This window comes from Rousettus aegyptiacus, unplaced genomic scaffold (assembly GCF_014176215.1).
Source record: "Rousettus aegyptiacus isolate mRouAeg1 unplaced genomic scaffold, mRouAeg1.p scaffold_m13_p_8, whole genome shotgun sequence".
Classification (NCBI taxonomy): Eukaryota; Metazoa; Chordata; class Mammalia; order Chiroptera; family Pteropodidae; genus Rousettus; species Rousettus aegyptiacus.
In genome coordinates, this window is record NW_023416311.1 from 63,542,908 (window position 1) to 63,566,820 (window position 23,913).

General features: G+C 35.4%; 1 protein-coding gene and 2 pseudogenes across 2 annotated transcripts in view; 2 read left to right on the forward strand and 1 right to left on the reverse strand.

Moving 5' to 3' along the window:
• HAPLN1 (hyaluronan and proteoglycan link protein 1) overlaps positions 1–23,913 on the forward strand; it is a 60,871-nt gene that overhangs the window by 21,589 nt on the left and 15,369 nt on the right. Inside the window, exon 2 of one of the 2 annotated variants that reach the window (XM_016123167.2) lies at positions 10,038–10,163. In XM_016123167.2, the coding sequence (XP_015978653.1) occupies positions 10,064–10,163 (100 nt within the window). In that variant the 5' untranslated portion in view covers positions 10,038–10,063. Of the gene's footprint in view, positions 1–9,853; positions 10,164–23,913 lie in introns of those variants that run through there. The other variant, XM_016123157.2, reaches the window with a different exon arrangement.
• On the reverse strand, positions 12,185–12,303 carry LOC118607131 (annotated as a pseudogene).
• On the forward strand, positions 12,867–12,985 carry LOC118607426 (annotated as a pseudogene).

The following is a 23,913-nucleotide window of genomic DNA, read 5'->3' on the forward strand; positions in this document are numbered from 1 at the left end:
AGCAACAAGAGCCCAGGTAATTGCCTTAAAAGCTTTTATACTTAATATTCTCCTACAGATGGACTTCAAGAACTGTGTAGAAATATTTTCAGGAAGGTATAGGCAGTCATATGCTGTTGGCCAAAAGTGTTCTTTTTACATGAGAATAGATTATGCTTTTCAAACAGCAGCAAAGTTATAAGATTTGTCCATGACAGGTTGAGGTTGAGGCAGGCCAGGAAGGGTCATAGCAATCAACACAAAAAACGGAATAAGTGAGTTACTCTAGTGACTGATTTAGTTAACTCAAATTCTCCCTTGCATCAGCTATGTTTAGAACCACAGAAATGCCGATCTTTTCCCATTTATTGAACACTCACTGAAAACTCACTAGATGGCAGGACTAATATAAAGACTAATCAAATATGGCTTTTGTCCTCAGGCGGTTTAAACTTTTGTAACATTAGTATGAAATTGAACACTTGTAAGTGCTTCATTAATGATTTGAGAAATTATGTGATTGTTTTCCACATTTGTGTGAAATGTGATAATTTGTTCGATGGGTAACATGTATATTTGTGTGTGTGTGTGTGTGTGTGTGTGTTGTGTATGTGGTATGTCTAATATCTAGAGGCTACAGCACATAGCTTTGCAGGTTGTGTACTATACAGCACTGGGGCTGCCATTTATTCTGCAGTGCACAGTCCAAACCAGCGTCCCTGAGCTCCTACTGTGTGCCACAGGATATTGTGGTGAATACAGTTTCTACCCTCTTAGAGCTTGCATTCCAGTAGTTATATATACACATAATGGGCTAGATGCTGCTCTTAAATCCCACAAAATGTTCCTAGAACCACTTTAAAGTATGTGGTTTGACAGTCTTTTGATATAGCCCAGTATGAAAATGTATTAAGTTCTTGATGTGTCCCATGATTATGCTGATCGTTGAATTTATAGCAAAATCTATGTTTATATGGCTTTTCTGACGAGTGAGTGAGAATCCAATATTAAAAGTTAACCTGTTACATTTTGAAATTCTTACATTTTACTTTTATAAAAAATTAGAAATCTTTTTAAAGTTAGTTATGCATGCATCTTCCTTAAATTAAAAACAAAATGAAACAGAGTATACATGACATGATTAAGAAAATCCTCTTTGTAATGTGCTCTAACAGTTATATTTTTAGGGTATGACTATAAGTAAAGATAAGGTAAATAACTCATGATGGTGGCGGCACTTTATTTTGAAGAACTGCTAGCATCAGGAAAAATGCGAATAAGCGTAACAAGCAAGGCCTTCTTGTCCCTGCCCCTGCCTGCCTGTCCAGCCTCCTCTCCAGCCAGTCTGTTCAGATTATCCTACTCTCCAATCATGCAGAGCTACATGCAGTCAAAAGTGCAGCCCAAGCCCTCTCACAGCTCATTGCTTTTTCACGTGATACTCCAATAGACAGTAATATCCGTCCCCTCTTCTCTATCTCCGTCTTGCAGATCCAGCTGAGCAATCGTCTTTGTGAAATTATTCCTATCCGCTCCCAAGCGGAGTTAGCTGCCTGTCAAGGCTGCTGCTTTGCACAACTCCAAGGGCTGCCATTCCCATTGCATACTGGGAGACCCCTTCTCTTTCTCCAATAGTATCCCTAGTATGCCTTTGTACGCTTAGCATCATGCTCTGTTCTCACCCTCCCTGAAGGTTAACTTCTTTGAGATCTGAAGCTGAGCCTTATTCTACTTGCCTGGCATAAAGTGGTGCTCAATGAATAATTACTTGTGCAGTGGTTTCATAGGGCATAGTACATATTTAGGAGCCCTTGATATATGTAAGGTGAATTTTCTCCTCTTGAATCTGTTCAGATTGTTCACTTAGCCTATCTCGTGGGTTTCCCCTTCCCCCCACTTCTATTATGATATCTGTCTTCAAGTCATTTCTCCTATTTCCGGTGGCTGTGCTGCTGGCTGCCTTTTTAGGTGTCCATTAGCACTAAGGAACACTGCTCCTGCTCTTCCTAGGTGGCATGTTTTTTTCTATCCTCTCCCACCCCTCCTCATCTCCTTTTTCTCTTTCCCCCTTTCTTCCTCCCCAAAATTCTCTTCCTCTCCTGCATCTCCTCTTCCTCCTCCTTGTTCTCTTTTTCTTTTCTGCTTGCTTTTTCGTGATAAGGTCTTTTGCCTTTTAAACAATTGCCTACAAAAACACCCTTTTTTAGAAGCTCATCTTGACATTATATTTCCCATGACATTTATATCTTTAGTAGTTCTCTCAGTATTTGCAGTATTGTGTGCAGTGGAAATTATTTTTATGTGCAGCTATTCCCAGAATCTGAGGGTGATGACTGACAGCTGTGTATGTAAGGTTTTCCTATCATTTTTGGATAGCAGGTTTTTAAAAAAGAATCCTTCAATATTATTATTTTCCTAGATACTGTATCCTCAGGATTCCATTTTATCACCTAAGTATAAACATATTGATATACCTGCTAAAGTTAACAAGGTGAAAGAGTTTATTCAAAGGTCATTAGTACATAAATAATCCTCAGCTGTCATTTGCCCAGCATTGATGAGAACTTGAGTCTTTTACGTAATTGTTCATGGAACATTCATTTCTTTCTATGAAAATTATGAAAGAGATAAACTTCATTTTTATGGTTGTTTCTTTCCTCTTAACATTGAGAGGATCCACCCAGCAACTCTGTCACCTCTACACTGTTCTTACTAACGTGAACTTGAGAGTCTCCATAATATTTTATAAAACCATGGTCAAATTTGATACGGAAAGACCCTAGAAGGTTTTGCATTGGAAACTCTAGTGGTGGGAATTTGGGGCCAGGTTGAGAGAGTCTATGGAAGGATGGAGGTAGTAATTTTACGGTATTTAGGACTTTGAAAAACCTTTGAGATTTAGGTAGACCCATACCCACTTTCCCTGCCTTGTATGAGTCAATGGCAAGCCTAATACTTATATAACATAAAAATTTTAAATGGCATTTTTCTTTATAAAAGAAAGTTACGAATCATGTATTTATTCTTGGAGTCTAGCGCAGTTGGTTCTAACTGACTGACTGAGCTTCAGTGCCTATGAAGATGGTTGTTTAAATGATGTTAGTTGTTTTCAGAATGAATAAATTCCTCAGCTAAAGAAGATGTAAATAAAGATTATTTAGTTTTAAAGGCTTAAAAAAATACATTCGAAGATTACTGTAACTTAAAAACCTATTAAGATAAATTCTTAGGTTGTATCTTGCATCACAAAATCAATTTGGAAGTTCTATTTGATGAGTTCAGCCATAGCTATCAGTATTTGCCAAGTTTATTGGAGAATATTGTATTCACCCTTTTTGTGCTGTGTAGACACAGGCTTTTGGACTGGAACAGGTTTGTTACTCATAAGCTAATGAACTGAATTCTGTTGAGTTCATGTGCTGATGTAGGATTTGCACTAATAGTAAACCTACTTTGGAGTATTGGAAGATATCCTAAAAGCGACAGCTAAAAGAGGTGGAGACTGCATCTAGCAGAGAGGAAAGAGAATTTTCTGCTGCTAAAGATTGTTAATAGATTTATGTTTGTTTTTATCATGACTTGGTACTAACAGCACCTCAGCAAATCATCGATCATAAAACTCTTTATTGTATTTAGTAAAAAATCAGCATCGACATTTGTTTAAAAGTTTTCTATACCTTCTCAGAGTCCAATCACCATTTAAAATATATGTGATTTGCCTGATTCATGTTTGTCAACTATCTAGTGAGCTTAGAGTTGGATTTCGCACGATGCGGGAAACTTGTTACTGTCACATTTGTGATGCCACCAAAGCTGTCTTGTAGATGATTTGCAGTTGCATTTTTAGATTCAGTGTTCATATTCTGTTTAACTGACAGTTGTTGAAATTTTAAACTTTATAATAAATGCTAAAATTTTTAATGAGATGGTCTTAAAATATTGTTTTGCTAGCTCAACTAGAAATATTTTTGAAAATAATTTAATCAAAAGTGATGTTTTGATTAGTTTTCTAGCCATATAAACCTTACTTAGAAATACTTTATCTTAAAAACTTTTGTTTCAAATTATAAAGCTAAGAGATTTATATTCATTTAGTTGTGTGACAGTTGCCAATTATTCATTTTTTTATCCCCTTGCTACTTTTTTATTGCCCTTCTTATTTTCGAGTGGCCTTTACTTCCTCTTTATTCACCTCCCCTAATTTCTCTCTGCCACCTTACTTTTTATTCCATTCCTATCTACTTTCCACTCTGCGACAATGAGCCTGTAAGGAAAACTTTGTCAGATTGTTTTCAGAGAGGAGCAACAAGCCCAAGCTGGTGCTTGTAGATACTTCAGATCTACTGGAATTGTCGAAAATCCAGAGACCTTCTTAGGAAGTTTCCAAGACTGTTTCTATAATGTGACAATCATCCCAAACTCACAGAAAATAAATCATGGCAAATAATTCTTTATGATACCAAGTATATATTTTAAATTGTTAGCCATTTTTTGATGAGAAACATTTCAAATTGAAGTGCATAGTTTTCTGCCTGTTTAATTTTAGAAAGACAGCAACATTATAAAAAGTTTATCCAATGTCATCACAATAAAATTAATTGATTAATTAATTAAACTGATACATTTTCAAAGAAAAAAATAAAAAGCTTGTAAGATAAGAGAAAAGTACCCATCTACCTGATATGCACATGTTATTTGCATTTCTTTCCAGGGTTTTAATGCAACACTTAAAAAAAAATGTGCAATGCAGGAAAAAAGAGAAATGAAAAATAGAGAAGTGAACATAGACACAATATTATTTTCAGAGATTTATGGACTCTGAAGGTCAACTACAGATGAAGACTATCTAGTAATCTTAAAGGCTTAGTGGACCAGTGGTTCTCAAATTTGTACCGGTGTCAGGGGGAGGGGTGGGGCTTGTAAATACTGATGGCTGGGTCCCACCCCTAATTTTTGATTCAGGAGACCTGGGGTAGGGCCCGATAATTTTTTTTTCTTTTTTTTTTTCTTTTTTTAACACGTTTCCTAGTGCTGCTTCTACTGATGCTCCAAGCCCCAAACTTTGTTTTAACTCCTACATTCATTCCAAATAGTGAACTTCTAGAACTTACCTTGCCTCTGAGGTGGAGATATCTTTAGTTTGCTGTTTTTCTTATATTTACCCCCCAAATTCATCAGATTTGAGGTGGGTCATGCCAGCTTGGTAACAATAGTTTGTCTAATTCTTATACTCTTTCAAAAATACTTTTTACCTTGCAGAGAATTTATTATTATTATCAGTATTTTATAGGTGAGGAAATTGAGCCCAGATGTAGTGGATATGAGACCTGGAGTAGAGCACATGTTTTCTTCCTCCTTATTTAGGAGTTTTTTCCAGATTATCAGGTTGCTAAAAGATCATGCCAAGGGCAAGGAAGCAACAGACTGACCATGGCCAGATTAGCAGGTCACCATGATATCTACGGCTGGACATTGAATTCAGGGCATCATAAATGCTCTTTAGGTTCTTCAGTAGCTTGCGCTTTGATGGAGCAATGCAGAACAACAGGGAGAAGGCTATGTCCTCTGGAAGTTTATACAGACTAGAGCCCTGTGGGGAGTTATTGTTGTATAGTTGAACAAAGATTTTTTTTTTTCAGTCATGACCTCTCTCTTGATCATTGGGTATATTCCAAGTAGTTCTGCATTCTTCCCCATTGTGTGCAGAAAATCCTGGGGATTAGGTGAAGATCCAGTTGTCCTATCGCACATTGAACAATTCAAATGCATCAATAGTCTGAGTTCTTTAGTCATCATTTGGGTCGATGGTCTGACTCTGAATTTTACCTGTAGAATCAAAACAGAAAACAAAGCCAGCCAACAATAATGAAACAATCAAACCATTATAAGATTGTCATTAAAAAAATAAATTGCAAAGTAAGGATAAAATAATCTGTAATTTGAAAAGTTGAAAATTTATAATTCTATGATAAAAAAGTCATTCTAACAGCAAAAATGTTTATAAAGTAACTCAGGAAAAAAGAAAAGAATTTTTAATTGAATTAATTTAACCTAATGAAAGTGAAAAGGTTCATTTTGCATTCCTCTTTTTTCCTTGTCTAAACACTGATCATAGACCATCTTCTGCCTATAACTAGATCAAACTAAAAAGATTTCAGGGAGGATAAGGTTCAGTCTATTTTAAAATAATTCTGTCAAATAAGGTTCTATGGTTGGAGATCCTATGGTTTCTCTGTTCGTTCGATTTCTAGTAAACTTTGTATTGATTCTCATAATTTTTAAACTAAATTTCAAGTGTTAAATTGAAACCTGGTTTATTTCACTATGCCCTCAATGGAGAAAAATGTAACTCTTCACGTGTGATAACGCATGTAATCTTTAAACAGTGTAAAATATCCCGTCAGTCTTGGCTCCTTGAGTCCTTCTAACTGGTTCTCCCAGGTTTATTCTCCATTCATTTTTCCTCTTGGCATGCAAGATCTCTGCCTCTCCTCATGGGTGTGGGGTGAATAAGGCTGTGATCAATGCTATGCCCACAACACAGTGAAAGAGGAATGAAGGGAGGCATTTTGTCTTGTGCACGCCTTGAATGAGTCATGAGAGCTGGCTAGAAGAGCTGATGAATTCCCTGGGGTACACAGGGCACCAGTGATGTCGATGGAGAGTGCAGGCTCTGGAGTCAGACTGCGCAGATCTCAGCAAATTCCTCCCTTTACATGCTGGGGACTTCACCACTCTGACTTGGTTCCCAGAACTGCAAAATGTGTATGCTAATATATCTGCTTCAGTTGCATCGTTCTGATAAATAATAATTAAATGGGTGAAGCTTCAAAGATGGTGCCTAGCATGAAATAGTGGCTCAGGAAACACATGGCAGTAGCTCTCAAGGCACAGAAAATTGTATGTATGTTTCCACTGGTTTTATTTTCTCATTACCTGACACTATAATGTTAACCTAGTGGGTGCTTAAGGAATAGCAATTGGCCACTTTGGTTTAAGGATGTTGGTGTTAGTATGTCTTTATTTCTATCTCTTAAACTATTAGACTTATTCATTGGCTAGAGTATCTTGCTTCCAAATAGTGGTTCAGTAATCACCAAAGCTGAGCTATAAAATTACAGTCCTACCTTATGTCTTTGATTATGAGCGCAGACACTTTAATTTAAATTCATGTTGAAGCTGGCTGCAGCATCGTGGCAGGAAGGCTTGGTAGGCTGGAAAAAGAGACCATCAGTGTCTGAGTTATATGTGAACTAAGAGTGTTGAGTCTGGGCTGGCAATAACCAGTTGTATTAAAGTTCTTCAAATTTCCTAAATTTTATCCATATCAAAAACTAATAATTTTTGTCTAACATACCTAGATATTCAGAGAAGATATCATTACAAAATGCAAATAAATACCATTCACCATCATTCTCCACTGAGCACAACCTTTGTCCTCAAGAACCTCAGTCTAGTATGCAGTATGTCGTGATGGACTTGCAGTTTGCTTCAACACCTGAAGATTGTGTCCTTAAAGTCATTTTTCTAGTTTCACATCTTTTGGTGAGATAGTTGTTATGCTGCCAGGGTAGCAAAGATAATTTCCACTCAGTCCTAACCTGGAGCGCATTAATGCCAGTGTGGGGTACTTGGAAGTGTTCACCGATAAATGCCTTTATTCTAACCACAAATCACTGAAGAGGTGCAACATCCTCAGCTTTTTAAAAATTGAAGGTGGTGTGTGCATGTGAGTGAACAGGTACGTACATGCATGTGAACCACTGAGAAGGTGTTCATGGCACCAAGTTGGTGTTATAATCAAGGTGGGACACAGTCATACTAAGCAAAGTACCATCTGACTTCTTGTATGTAAGTCGGGAGAAAAGTTTATATTCACATATCACACAAGTCAAAATTTTAGGATCATAGTGGCTTCAAGTTAAAGAACCTAAATAAAAAAGGCAATGGAACCAAAAACAAATTGTTTTTCTAAAAAGTAAGTATGACTCAGAGTAGGCGTTGCTTTTGCTTGAAAGCAAATACAAACTTTGCCACAAACTAGAAGTATGACCTTCAGCAATGTAACTGTGTAATATACTTTAGGTAAACAAAAATCTGAGTGACCGCAGTGGTAGGGGTGTGTGTGTGTGTGTGTGTGTGTGTGTTTGGGGGGGTATACAACTATACCTTAAATTATACCATAGATAACCACACTAATGTGAAAATTAATGTAGCAAAATCTCTGCCTCTCCTCATCTTGACCCCTAACTTAGAATGTCTCCCTTCATTAGCAGTCAGAATCGTATGCTTTCCTCACACTCTCTTCCATATCCCCCTCTCCTCTGATCTCTGTGGCAAGCAGTGTACGCAAGACAGTTTTATGTTTGTCTATATTATTGTCCCAATTATAATAATAATAAAGTATTTGTTCACTCAAAGCATAGTTCTGGGCTGAAAATAGGTAATATTTGTTAATAGTATTCCTATGGAGAAAAGTCAGTAGCTTCAAAAAAAAATAATAATAATTGTTTCTCAAAAAAGTCCTCAGAGAAACAAGTAAGTGAATTTCTGAAAATAAGATTACCAAATTAGGTAGAATTTTGAAGGTGGCACTCTTAGTTTACTGGAAAAGTAAGTTTCTCTATTTGCTCATCCTCTATCTTATTTCTGTGACATAATGAAGAAAAAGAAAAGGGTTAAAGCGCACATGAAAAACAGAGCCATAAACATCACAACAGTGCCGGTTTTTTAGAGGGAAGAGTGCGAAGAGGTATCGTGGTCCCAAGAGAGACTTGGGGGACTTCTGTGAGTAGTGCACCAGTCTCTCTCCAGAGGCTGGCCTGCAAGGACCTCCAGGAACAGACTCGGAGCTCTTTAATAAGTATTCCAGGGAGTCAGTCTTTCCTAGAAAAAACAAATTAGTATGAGAAGCCAGTACTGTGCAATTTCAATTTTAAAAATAGCCAAGTATTGTGAAGGCTGCTCTGTGCACGAGAGAAAAAGAAAGCCCTCGTTAATATTTGCCTCAGCTTCTACATTTAAACAGAGAGCCACCCTGAAATTCTTGCCTGACAGAAACTGCAAAGGTCATAAGGTTTGTATCACTTGGAATCACTTTTTGGCCCTTCTAATGACAAAGTTTGGGGTGGAAGATTACATCCCCTTTTATCAATTGGTCTTTCAATAAAGGACAGCCAAGTGATGGTTCTGCCTCTTTCACTTAGGACCACGCTGCTCCTCACTGTCTATTTCAGCTCTTCATTTGCCTAATTGCCCTGTGAGGCTGGCAGGGACGTTTCCTGCAGCCTTGGCTCTGCTGACTGCAGAGACCCTACCTGGCACTCAAAGTTGGAGCATCAGCATTTTAGGTAGAAATGAATGAAAAATCAATTAGGATGACTGCAGTGGTAGCATGCACAACTCTAACCTAGTTTGTCAATAATTTTCAACTATTCGCCATAGACCCAAGTAGTGGTTAAGATGGTAAGTGAATCTGTAACAATAATGTGCTGCTTCTGCTTAATCAGGCATTTTTTTTTTTTTTGTCCTCTTTTCTATTTAGAACAAGCAAATCTAACCTGCTTAGGAAGCCACATGTAAAATGATGACGCTAAATGCAAATATTATTTATTTGCCCTGGTTTAAGATTTAGTTTCTAATTAGACCAAGTAATAAATATTCATATACAGATATATCAAATTGTTGTTTTATTAACTTATATTTCAAATTCAGGGGTTTGAACAGTTTTTAAAAGTCTGTTTACATCCTTGCCATATGTCTTTGTAACTTGTTATAATTCTTTATTATCAAAATATACTGTTTCAAATTTCCAGATTTACAATTCTGCAAAGATAGAGTTAAACACTATTTGGACTCTGGCTGCATAAGGGAAACTGGAATTGTTCAAAGCTGCAGTCTTTAGCTCCCAAAGACAGCTACAGAAACTTTCTGAACAGATTGGGTTAAATATTTTTACAGATCCATTCTATGATGATAAGGCGGTAATAAGTTGTGCAGTGCAACACTCCAAAGGGTTCCAAATCTCACAAGCCTCTTTGTATGTGATGCTCTCACAGTGAAGAAGATTCTTTGGGCTATAAAGATGAAGAGTCTACTTCTTCTGGTGCTGATTTCAGTCTGCTGGGCTGATCAACCTTCAGACAACTATACTCTAGATCATGGCAGAGTTATTCATATCCAAGGTAAGAAAACACAGGTTCTCTGATGGAAGGTAAATTAATTTCAAGTTACTTAGAGTGGAGATGCTTGGTTAATGTTTCTTAGTTTTAGTTTTGCTGCATTGACTTTTCCTCTGTTAGTTGGTGAACATGTTCCCTGGCTTTTGAATGCTATAGCATTATAGTAGAGTTAAGAATTGGGAACAATTAAAGTGGAATGGCTTATGAATGTCCAACTACAGGGAGTTGATGCAATTGTTCAAGCCTTTTTAGTACAGTTGCTGTCTTCTAAGTAGAATGAAGGGCATAAAGTTTATTTAAATGCCAGCTGAAAGGGGAGAGAAATAGGAAGTAAGACTTACGATTGTAAGGTCATTCTGAGAGTAATCATTAAGAAAAGCAATGTGAAAATGAAAGTCAGACAAGATAAGGTTCAGGAAAAAGTAACTTACTCTATTGTAATCTCCTCTGGTAAATATGTAATTCCAATAGACCAATACACTGTCCCTGCATATTTTTCAGCTCGGCTGAATCCTAAGCCTGAGAGCTGTAGCAAGATTTGAGGCTGCAGTACAATGCAGCTATTTCCTCAGTCCCAGCTTCAGATGAGGGACATCCTGCATTAAGAAAGCTAAGAGACTTATGCAATAAGAAAGAGATAGTTTTAAAGGAGCTGTAGCTCTTTTTGACCTTGGATACTGAATAATTAAAATAAGAAGTACAGAATTTAACAATGTAAATATATGATGATAATAACTTTAGATGAACTCAGTTAGGGGACCAGAAGCATTATAAGTTTGCTAAGAGACTTAAAACATCCACTTATATTTTCAAGGTCAAAAGCATAGTCTCAGAAAACTGCATCCACTGTTAAAAAGTACGACTTGTGAAGGTCAGATGATAGTGTGAGTCTGCCTAGAAGTATTTTCCTGTATATATTATAACTACTCAAATAGAATTCTGAATTTGACAATGTCTAGTTCTTTACACATATCTCCTTCAGTTCTCTTTGATTCCAACAGCTTTATAGTTTTCTCTGTTGGATCGTGGAAAAAAAATTATATAATCGTAAATTTAACTATGCAAGCTGCTGACTCAGCTTTTTTCTTTCAGTATAAACAGTAGAATAAAAGCTGTTTCTCAAACACTATATTTACACATAGAGATTTCTGATGAGGAATAACATATTTTTAACATCTAGTCAAACAATTTAATTCAGTCAAAAGGGTAATATCTAGCAATTATTAATGATAGCAATTTAAAGTCAATGTAAAATAAACTTTAGCTGTACTTTCACGTTATTATTAGATAGGTAACTGTTAGATTATTAACTATGTGCAAACCATTGAGTCTAAACTGCACCCAGAGTATGAAAATATGATTTCGAAGGTGCATTAATATTTAAAAAATTATTCCTTGAGAAACCTTTAAGTCAGACTCAAATTTTGTCAGCAAGGAAACTTCTGTTGCTCCAGCCTTTCCATTCCTATATATTCTGTTGGAATTTAGAGTAAAGGAATTTCTGACATGACGTATTGCAATTATCCAGATTATTTTCATTCACTGTCCAACTGTTTTAAAAAATGACTCAAAGCCCACTTCATTTTAATTGTAAATTCATATTCTTCGAAAGTTGCTCACAGCTTTCAAGTAATAAAACTAAAAGGCCTACATTCAGAAGTTAACACTGAAATGTGAGTTGGGTCAGGATTATGATGCTATGTCCATAAGACTGACTTTGTTTTAAAATTGCTCCAAATACCTGTTCCTGTTACTTTTTATCCAATAAAATGTTTTATTTTTCCTTTATGATAACATTAAGGTTGAATTTTCATATTCTTTAGTCCTTCAGAGAAATGCTTCCACATGGCCTGCCATAATTTCAGTTGACTTTTACAATGCAAAAGTTAACCTTAGAGCATGGTAGATAACCACTGAACAGATAATATGCATTAGTTTTTTGAAATACTAGGTTATTTTCTCATATTTAAAATTTTTATGTATCAAACATGGCCTGGAAGGAATTTACTTGTTTGTTTGTTTTACACCTACAGCACCTGGTCTTCCTTGGTGGTCTCCCATCCAGGTACTAACCAGGCCCGACCTTGCTTAGCTTCTGAGATCAGACAAGATCAAGCATGTTCAAGGTGGCATGGTCGTAGACCTGGAAGGAATTTAAAGAAGCTGAAACGCTCATAAAATTTTACAAGAATTTTGCAGTCAGATGATTAAATTAGTAATCTGAATCTCAAATTCCTGAATTGTACTATTTAGCAGTATGAGCTTCTCTCAGTAACAGAAAATTGTTTGAAATTCACGTTATTGCAAAAACACCTTTTCTATCTCCCATTTTTCATTAAATTTCTATATTTGGACTCTAAATTCCCCAGACCTAATTAACACCAGGGAGATATCCACATCATTCTCAAATTCTTCCTAGCTGTCTTAATAAAGATTGCAACACTTTAATAATATGAGCTTGAATCTCAAACATAAGAGTTACCTATTTATTTTTCTGAAGGCTTCCTCCCTATTTTGTTACGGGAGATTATGTAGTGATATGGGCACAAAAAATTTTTAATCTGCCTTTTTTAAAAAGGCAAATTCCCAGGAAAGAAAATGTGCAGACCCCTGTGGAGTGATTCTAGTGAAAAACATTTTCTGGTTATGAAAAAGGAAACTCGCTTCCCATGGAGAAACACAACCTTTGATAAAATTGTACATGTAGTCTATGGCCATTCTACCCTGAACAAGCCAGATCCCATCTGATCTCGAAAGCTAAGCAGAGTTGAGCCTGGTTAGTACTTGAATGGGAGACCACCCAGGAAGACCAGGTGCTATAGGTGCACAAAATAAAAAAATAAGGGATTGTAAACTGACAAGGTCCTTGCAATCTATGAGGTCAACCAAAGGTTGCCTCACCTAAAAAATAAAATAAAGAAATGAATGAATGAATGAATGAATAAATAAATAAATAAATAAAATTGCACATGTACTAATTAATTACCCTTAATTTTTTTTTATTTAATCAATTTGGTAATACAAAAAGGCAAGCTTTACTTGTCTACAAAGTCTCCTAAAAATGTGCAATCAAGATATTAGCTTGAATATCATATACTGTCTCCAATGTTGAGGTAGTAATTTTCTCAAATACTGTTAAAGGAAGAGCTAACTGCTATTAATACTGTCTCTAGAACTCTCTCAACTAATGGCTTACATTTTTTGTTTCATGATGTGCTGAGTCAAACAGCTTCTAAATCTTTTAAAACTTGAAGCCAATGGGAAGAATTTTATATGGAATACCAAATTACATGAAAGTATATCTTTTTTAATATTTAGATCAGGTCCAAAAACTACTTGTGTAGACTTTCAACCACCAGTAGAAGTTCAGAGATGATGAATTTACTTTTTTTAAACACAATTTTTAAGAAGACATTTACATAGCAGAGAATTTTATGACCTTTTTTCCATTAAGTGATGTTAAAAGAAAAATAGTTATAGTTTCTCCTGCCTCTGGCATTCAAGTACCGATCTGATGACAAGTTCAAGAGTTTTTCTCTTAATGCCACTCAACTGGCTTCAGACTTTGGACAATTTATTTAATTTCTTCAAATCTCAGTTACCTCATCTATGCAGTTGGACATTATCACTGTTTATTCCCTGGAGTTTTGTAAGAATTAAATTAGACAATATAGAGGTAAGAACTTAGTACTGAGCCTGGCATACAATAAACTCCAAATAGATGATAGTCACTATTATCATGTTTGTTTATTTCTCATTGACATGGAAAAAGGAGCAAAAATATTGGTGGAAGAAGCTCATGCTTTTCAAATTCATTTGTTAAAAGAACTATAACATTTCCTTAGTTCTAATGAAGTAAACATTTTATAAGTTAATTTCACAATTTAAAATTTCCTCAAGTTATTAAACACTATCTGATTGCTTTTACTTTCCTTATAGAAACTGAAGGTTTCTAAACTTGAGTAATGTTTTCCTTAACACGATCACTAGGTGACCACAGATAAGCTACTTTAAAGAATAGTAGGAGGAAATTTTAGAAATCATCATTGTTCCCTTCTATATAATGAGTAAAATGTATTGTCACCTTTCTCAAAAGATAAAACAATTAAATTTTTTTCAAAAAAGGGATGTTCATCTCCATGGGTAGAAAAAATGATGTCTATCTAGAATGCCTGGCAGAAGTGGACTCTCCCCACTCAGTGTAGTTCGTTCTTCCTTCCTTTGTGTGTTCCAAACAACTCCTCTGTCTTGACTTACCATGTTTTACCTTTTGCTAACATGCCTCCCTTTCTTCATCAGACTGTCAGCTTTGTAACATCCCAACTATATAGTAGTACCAGGCACATAGTAGGTGTGCTTAATATATGTTTGTTGAATAAATAAATGAATGTAATGGGATACATTCAAATGACCACTATCATAATGAGCATTTCTTAAATCTTGTGGCATTCATAGCATTTAGCAACACATGACACATTGCGTGGGCTTCATGAACATTAATAGGTTACTGCTTTCATTCTGTAATTTGGCATAGCTAAATCATAGTTTACAGAATTTAAGGATGTAAAAGAACTTTAGTGTAGATCATCTAGATCAATATTCCATGGTACAAATGAGAAAAACAAGACCCAGAGATTTTATGTTGCTTGTCCCAGGTTGCATGGTTGATAAGGAACAGCTTCACCTGGCTAATCTCCCCACCCTTCTTCGAATATGGGCTCATTTCTCACCTTAATGGACTTGCCCTGACTTCTGCACTCTGCCCCTCCTCTGGCACCCTAATTCTCTCCTAGCTTCTTTTCCTTTTCTCTCTACTTATCTTTATGTAATCGTTTGTGTCTATCTCTGCCACAAGAACATTGTTAGCTCTACAAGGGCAAAGATCTTTGTCTCATGTATTCTGTCACCTAAACCAGTACCTGGCATGTAGTAGATGATCAGTACATATTTATTGAATAAATCCAGAACCAAAATCCAGGTACTGCTCCTAATCAAGTCCTAGTTAGTCTTTCCAAATCTCAGGGAAATCTTTTCAATTCATAGAATGATAGGCAGCAGATGAGGAAGAGGGTTATGAGACTGGATAGCAAATTTTGTTTGGTCATATGCATGGCTCCCACACTGCATACAGCATCCTACACTCCATGAGAGTCCACCAGAGGCAGGACACAGCAGTCTTCCTAATATGTGCATGAATCCGTGAAGAGCATCTGATTTATATCTGATCACTGTATTGCTATCTTTTTCCTTATGTAATATCTTCAGGGTTGAGATCCGGTGGTGTAGACTGAATCAAAAAAAGTGGAGAGAATTTAATAATGTATGATCACAAACTATCTACAGAGCCAAAGTGTAATGGAAGGACTAGATAAATGTTACTCCAGCTTCATTTTATCTCTTCCACTTAAAGCTCATTTGGATTCTATAAGTATGTTTTGAAGAGCTTAATTAATTCATTTTTTTTTCTTTTTGAGACAGAGTATGCTATTTTTAGCCACAAATGCAAAGTCCATAGGTATCAAGTATATTTTCCATATTGTATTCAGATATATATCTAGGCTGTTAATAATTCTATCTAGAAATTATTAACTATAACATATCAGAGAATTTCATCATGAAATTATAAAAATTAGTAACATCATGAGTGTTAGATGATCAATTCTAAAATCTCTTACTAGCTTACTATAGGACACGAAGCCAAATATGAACATAAGCCTCAAGCACAGGCTTATCATTTGATCAAACTAAGAATATCAACATATGAATATTAAATATGAACACAAGAGGGAATATACATATATATATATGTAGGCATATACATTCATACATACATATATAAAAATACTCATATATTGCACACATACTTGTATACACTTATTTGGGGTGCTATAACAGACTACCATATATTGGTGGCTTATAAACAACAGAAGTGTATTTCTCATGATCTGGAGACTGAGAAGTCCAAGATCATGCTGCCAGCTTCACCCTCATGACTTAATCACCTCCCAAAGGCCACACCTCCAAATATCATCACATTGGAGATCAGGCTTTAACATATAAATGGGGGGGGGGCACATTCAGTCTATAGCAAGTGTCTACTGTAAATAAGCATTAGGGATAAAATAATAAACAAAACACATGGTTTTGTATTCATTGAGTTTATAGTCTAGTGAGAAATAGATGTTACTACAAATATAGAACTATTGACTGTGATAACTGCTGTGAAGGAAATTATGGAATGCTACAGAGAAAAGATAGCAATATGTTACTACTTTTATTTAAACAGAAGCATTCAAAAAATGTCTTTAAATTATAGGTATAATTTCAACATGGTACTAACTTCCTTCAACTATATAGTTGCTACAGTAGATACACATATATCACTATACATATATACACACATACACAATGATTATCAATAGAAAAGCAAGAAATGCAATGATTATAGATTGATATATAATTTCTGTAAATCCCTTAATCTGTATTCAGAAATATACCTATTTTCATAGCAACTTTGCATCTGCTTGCCTATGTCCTAGTCTTGCATTTGTGTCATTTTGAGAACATCTACCCATTCAGGCATTTGTTGAACATTGATCTCCTTTGTGCAAAACACTGAGTTATTCTCTATGGAAGGGCAGACTAGACTCTCTCCTCAGTGAGTTTACTGACAGTATTATCAGGTCTATGAAGGCAGCAAGAAAGAAAAAAATAATAAAAAGTGTTAAACAGTGGTAGAAATATGGAAAAAAAAAAAGTCACCAAACAAAAAGATCCTACTTAAATTTAAAACTAGTAAGTTTTAAAGATATTACCATAGTCACTAAAGTTTTTTTTGTCACTTAGTATATTTAAACCCACAAAATACATCTTAAGAATATTTCTAAACTTGTTGCTGAGTAACCCAGAATGCTGAGCTTTATGTTATTCTATAAAGCATCTATTTAAACAATAAATTTTGGACTATTGCCTGGAATAAAAACCTATATGTAAAAATCTTTTCAGGTAGCAACAAATTCACACTAAGAGCCATTGCTTTCTCTGTTCCATCCTAGGTGCTAAAATCAGCAAAATATGCAGGAAGCCAATGATTGTTTGGAAACTTTCCCAAATACCCAGAAAAACTCATTAAGTAGAGAAGCCTTCTACTTTGATTGCAACTTTGCAAGAATCAACGTTGACTCTCCTAAAAACACTAACCTCTAGCTTAGTGGCTTAATGTTAAAATAATTTCAATATACTACGTTTCTCTGATTTTAGCAGATATCAAAAAAGATTTAGATTTCTTCATTGCTTTGGTTTTTTGTTTTAAATATAAAGTGGAACGTTACTACTTTAGAAGAGTCTTTTGGAATACAAAAATCTACCATAATGCTAGGAAGTTGAAATATTTAATTAAGAGATTATCATAGTGATAATACTGGGAGGATGGGAATCTTTGTTATAGAAATAATTTTATTACAAAGACACTGAAGCATAAGAAATCTAAAAGTTCTATGAAATTACTTCAAAATCGTTTTCTGTATTTTGTATTGCCACAATGTAGTAACAGTAAACATGTGTGCCCTCAAAAGGATTATCAAGCAGTCAGTACAAATGGTAGCCATTTTAATCTTACTTTAATTGAATGTGTTGGTTAGTTGACTTCAGAGATAAGTCAGTGACTAATAACCCCATGTTTAAGCTCAGAGTAGTATGTTTTATGAGCTCAAAGATTATGCTGTGACGTGTAATGAACAACTTAAGTTAAACAAGAATTCTGCCTACCTTTCCAAACACTGCCACACAAAAGAGGCAAGGATATCATGGATAAAAGCACAGGAAGGCCATAATGCATCACACACACACACACACACACACACACACACACACACACACACACACACAAAACCTTAACAAAGCATGTTAGAACAAGGAGCATTTATTGCAGTCAAAAGTGTAGGTTAGGTGAAGGAGGTGGGAAAAAAGAAGTCCTATCTTGTTTCTAAAGAGTGATTGTGTGTTTAAAATAAAAACACCAATGAAAACATACCACTGAAGTGAGATTTTCACTTCCAGATGATTCTGATTGTAATGGTGTTTGTTTTGGCTCCTTGCTCTGCCTTGTTCCTGGAAAGCATTGAAAATGACATTTGTCTATGGGCTCAGAGTTACTGAATGGTGGTGAAGCACAGGTGGAACAAAAGACTTGTACATTACAGATAGGTAGGTTTCCTTATAAATTACAATACACATTACATAAAGTTCTTATTTTTCTTAGTTACATCACTATATTTTTTCACAATGGACTTTTGATCTATGACTAATAATGTTGCTAATAAAAAATGAATACTTTTGCACAAGTTTTTTCCTTTTTTCTTTTTTTTTTTAAAGAAAGAGGTAAATTTTTAGTTTTCTTCCTAGAGTAATGTGGGTTATGAGCAATTCTTACTTTCTCTTGAAAAGTGTCATAAATTATGCTGATAACTTTTAAATCTCCAAAATCTGCATATGATTATTTTTATATCTTCACTTTGCTTTATCTTTTATCATACAATCATTAACAAAGTGTCTTAATTAGATTAAAATGCTGAAAAGCTGATTAGATGGTTAATACTTCATTGAGATGTTTTCATGTAAACAGAATACCTTATTTGGAAAGATAGAGTAACAGTTTTTTATAGATTGCCCACAATATATTAAAGTCAAAGTGTGTTTTAAAACCCAGCTTCTTGAACTTCAGCCTCTTTTTTCCTAATTATTTTCTTAAAAAACATATATATAATCAATAAAAAAGTATTTTCAAGGGAAATAATATGAAAGAGCCCCCAGGGGGCTGTGGGATGACTCTCTTTACAGGGAGTCAAGAAAGATTCTGTAAATTGAGATCTGAATAGGGAGCAGGAGCCAGTCACATCAAAGTCAGGGACAGAGCATTCCAAGTAAAAAGAGGTGGAAATGCAAATTCTCTAAGATGGGCATAAACATGGTGTTTTTAAATCAGAAGGAAACTGAAGGAAATTTAGCTCAGCAGTGAAGAAGTGTGGTTTTAGATAAGTTTGGAAGAGTTGGCAAGGGTGAAACCATAATACTTTCTATTTATTTGGCTTAGAGTACAGATTTTAGATTTTATTCTAAAAGCACTTGAAAATTGTTATGGTTTTGAGCAAGGAGATGACATAATATGTTTTACATATTAAAAAGACCACATGAAAGTTAGATTATGGTGAGCCTAGAGGGTCTTGAGGTAGTTTAGGTGAGAAATCATGGTGATTTGGAACAGGATGGTAGTAGTAGAGATGAATGGAGATGAACCAAATTCGTAAAAGAAAAGTGGAGGTAGGGATAGCAGCATTTACTGGTACATTTGATGTAAAGATTAAGGGAAAGGAACACATCAAACACACCTCTTAGATTTTGGCTTGAACAACTGGATGGATGATGGAGGCATAAACAAAATTAAGGAAGATTGGGAGAATAGGTTTGTGGAGGGGAGGCGAGACTCAAGTTATCTTGACATATAATATATGACCAGCAAGTAGTTGGATTTATTAGTTTGGTGCTCAGGAAAAAGATTCTTACTAGAAAGTTTTGGAATCATCAACACACAAGTGGTATTTAGAACCATGTTGCTAGATGAGATCATCGGGAAAAGAAAGAAATGCAGATAGAGACAAAGAGATGGCCCTGGTCTGCTATTGGAGACCCTCAGCACCAGCAGGTAGGGGAAAGGAAAATGCAAACAGTCCCAGATGCAAATGCTTCCAAGAGTCTGAATCCTCATCACTATATGTGGTCATTTTTTTTTCTCAAATAATTTTTTAAAATTCTTTAATCACAAACATTTTAAAATAGGGTGTTTTTGCTTTAAAATCTACATACCTATTGAAAAATCTAAATATGTGCTGTTTTTCAGCCTGTATTCCCATTGGACAACATCAGTGGGAACCAGTACTTGCTTTAGTTTGAGGCATGTGCTCCCAGCAGTGGCACAGATGGTCTTTTTCACTTCCTGTTGTTCTCAAGACTGTTATGCTCCCTTCACTCCCTCAGCCTTGCCCACCTGGGCATTTGTGTTTGACTTACCTTTTGTTTTGTTTCAGCATTAATTTAATACTTGGCACATTGTAGCATATCAATTCACAACTGTTTATTAAGTAAAAAAACCCACAAGATCCCTTTTGCCTCCAGGATTTGACTCTGTGACAGCATCATCTTGATATCTTTTATACTAAGTGAAGACATTAACCATATCAGTGTATAAAGCAAACAGTGTCCTTTTAGCAAAGTAAAGATAACTTGACCTTATACTTCACCACAATGTGGAAGTGGTCTGAGTAGAGACAAGTAGATTTGAGATCTACCCCTTTACCACATGAAGACATTTCCAATAATTAAGGAGTGTGCAGTTAATTATAGCCTAATGAAGAAGAATGACTCATGCTATTGTTTTGGTTTCTCCTTTACTCTTTGAAACAAGCCTCTATCACAGTTTAAATCCTGAAAAGTATGTTTATATTAAGAATGCCATTCACCACATTAGTGAAGTGTTCAAATTTTATTTTCCATTTTATTTTACTGTGATATTTCCTTAATCTTCCTATGACTGTGATAACCCAATTTTTTTATTCGAAGTTGAAAATAATAGGATTTAAATGCCATTTCTTTATCCATAAATCTTTGCTAACATGGGTAAATTTAAATTCAAAAAATTATTAACCAAATCAGACAAATCCAAGTTGTCTCTAGTTCTTGGACGTGATGTATCAGACTTACCAATGGCAATAATATTATTATATATTATTATTTATATTATTATATATTAATATTAAAATTTAAAGCCATTTAGTATGTATGATGCACGTTACCGGAGTCATCCCATTTAGTCCTCACAACACTGTAAGGGTGGTTATACTCACTGAAGTGAGAGAGATTGAGTAGTATTGTTTTTAAGTGGTAAAGCTGAGATTCAAACACAGGGAGGCCAGTTTTCATGTTCTTAACTCACACAGAAACCATACAGCCTCCATCTATGCCTTTTCTTGGAATCTTTTCAGTGAAGCAGTGGGTAAATTGGTCCTCATTTTATTCTATCAATTGATACAATTATCTTTCTGAAAACAAATCATTATGAAAAAATAAATTTGGTCTTGGACTTTGGAGAAACTTCTCCTACAATCCACCATGGTGATTCTTTAGAGGAGTTAGAGGAGCAAGGAAGGGGTAGGGAGGCAGCTGTGAATAAACACATTCCACCTCTATGCCCAAGCGATGACTGTCCGGAACCCCCAGAAAATTGAGGAAGTGGCAGAAAGAAGTTGGATTATATAGTTACAAATACATTTCCTTTCCTTGAAGAGGCTTCTTAGTTGATGGTCCTTCTGAAATGTGCTCCTGCCCCAATCAGAACCAGTGGATTAAGAGAATCATCAAAAGTTGATGGGAGGTGAATTTCTCGAGAACCAGTTCTTTCTAGAAACTGTCTTGTGAAAAAGCACAGGGAAGAAAGCAATGTCGAAGTTAGAAACTGGTTTGCATACCTGGCATACTGCGGATGCTAAGTAATTATTTTTTAGTAAGAGCCAACTTTTACTGGGCACTCATGGTATACCAGGCACAGGAAGTACTCAACATATTATTACCTTACTGGACTCCTGAGAAGAAAGTGGCTTAACTCCATTTTACTGCTGAGGAAACTGAGGTACAGAGAGGTTAAGAGACACCATGTGAGAGGCATAGTCCATTTGCTTAACCAATAAACTAACTGTTGAGAAAATAGATGAAATAATAATGAATTTGAAAAGAGAAAAACCCACAAAGAACTTAATCGACAGAACAGAACTAAACTCTTGAATCACATTTTGGTTCTTCCTGGTACAAAAAGATGAAGAAAAAAGAACTAGTAAGAGACAGAACATTTTTCAGGATATTAACAGAGTTTCAGGTTTACATCTATGAACAGTGATTTTTGAACTGTGTTCAATTGACCCCCTAGAGCTATTAGGGGGGCTCTTGATGATGTTTGAAGCTGAGAAGCTCACCTTTTAGCAGATTTATATAGCAAAGGTTTGCCTAAGACATTCTTTGGGGAGAAAAATTTCCACTGTCTTTGAGATAAAAAGTTTTTTTAAAGTAATTCCATAGACTAACCTCCTAGCTCTAAAATCGTAATAGCATTTATCCTTATTTTTTACTGTGAAACATGGTATATATTCATGGTTAACATCATCTAAAGCAATACTATATTTTGTTGCTGAGCAGTTTCCTATTAGAAAAGCCATTTAACTTAAGGCAAGAAAGAAAGATGGATATGGTCAATACCTAAGAGGATGTTTCATGGCACATCAGATCAGACAGTGCAGAAAGGACACAAGCCATTTAAGGAAGTTATAAAAAACACAATTCTAGGCAATTTGGTCCAGCTGTAGATTGACGGAAAACAGCAGGGCACAAAGAATATACGGTGGTTAGAGAGAAGGTGGAGGGTGGGTGGCCAATGGGAGTAATAAGTTCTTTTAGCCTGTGATACCAAAAGGCAAGGTTACAGGTGGTGAAAAACAGCAGTGAGCAATTTTACAGCAAAGAGTAATCTTCATTTATCATGTTTTTAGCATTGAGCTTTTTCTTTATAGTTCAAAACTAGACGACGGTCGAAACATTTGGCAGTGATATCTTTAAGGAATAGAGAAGATTAGGTAAAACTTTAGTGTTTTAAAGACATGTTTAAAGACAGCATTTTTATTAACAGAGCTATAGATCTTCTGCAAAAATATAATCCTTTAATTATAACAATATATCATAATCTTGGCTACCAGCTTCTTAAGTATCTTTTTTAGCCATTCTCTAGATAAGGTTTTTTTTGTTTGTTTATTTGTTAAATTCCCTCAAATATTTATTTTATGTTCATATTATTTTTATTTAGTATGTGCATTGGTAATATATTTACATGGTTCGAATTTTTTTTAAGCATACAAGTATACACAGCGAAAATCTTCCAAGATTCTAGACATCCAACTCACCTTCCACAGGCTAGCTAGGTTATTAGTTTCTTGTGTTTCTTGTGAATTCGTTCAGGCTATGTTTATGCAAAGATATCTATTTTGTTTGAATTTACACAAATAGTAAGAAGCACACATAGTCTTAGGGCAGAGTTTGAACTGCAGATGAAAGCAAAGATGGGCTAGGGACAAATCCCAGAAAGTTTCAAACTCAAATCAAGTACTTTGAAGGCAGAGGGCAAAATAGATCCTCTAGAGCTTCTCTCCTGCTCTCTTTAGGTAGGCCCTTCCTGAGGCACTGAGTCATGGAGGAGAGGCTCAGAGTCCTTTGCATCCAGGATTAGCTGGGGAAGAAACTAAAGCTCTGTCTCTGACAAATTAAAAGTGATCAGCCCTCTGAGAGGACGGTAAAGGTTGGATGGGGGGAAGGGAAGGACTGTGAAGAGGACCCTTGTAAAAGTTTTTGATGCGAAGCTGACCAGACACATCAGAATCATGACGAAACAATGGGAGCTTCTGACTCCAGGTGAGCAACTTCAGAAAAAATTAGATTCATTCCAATCTGAAGGAAACAAAATAATTATAAACAATTAAAGGTTAATGAGTAAGATATTCTGTATTTGTTTTCTAAATTTTTTATCCCACTCAAATGAACTATGTAAGGCACAATGAGAGACCAATGTCTAAATTATGTATTCTGCTTAAATGTTGTCTTTATATGTATGTTTCATTTTTTTTTTAAATAATGTTTTCACTTTAGAGCTATGTAATTGTAT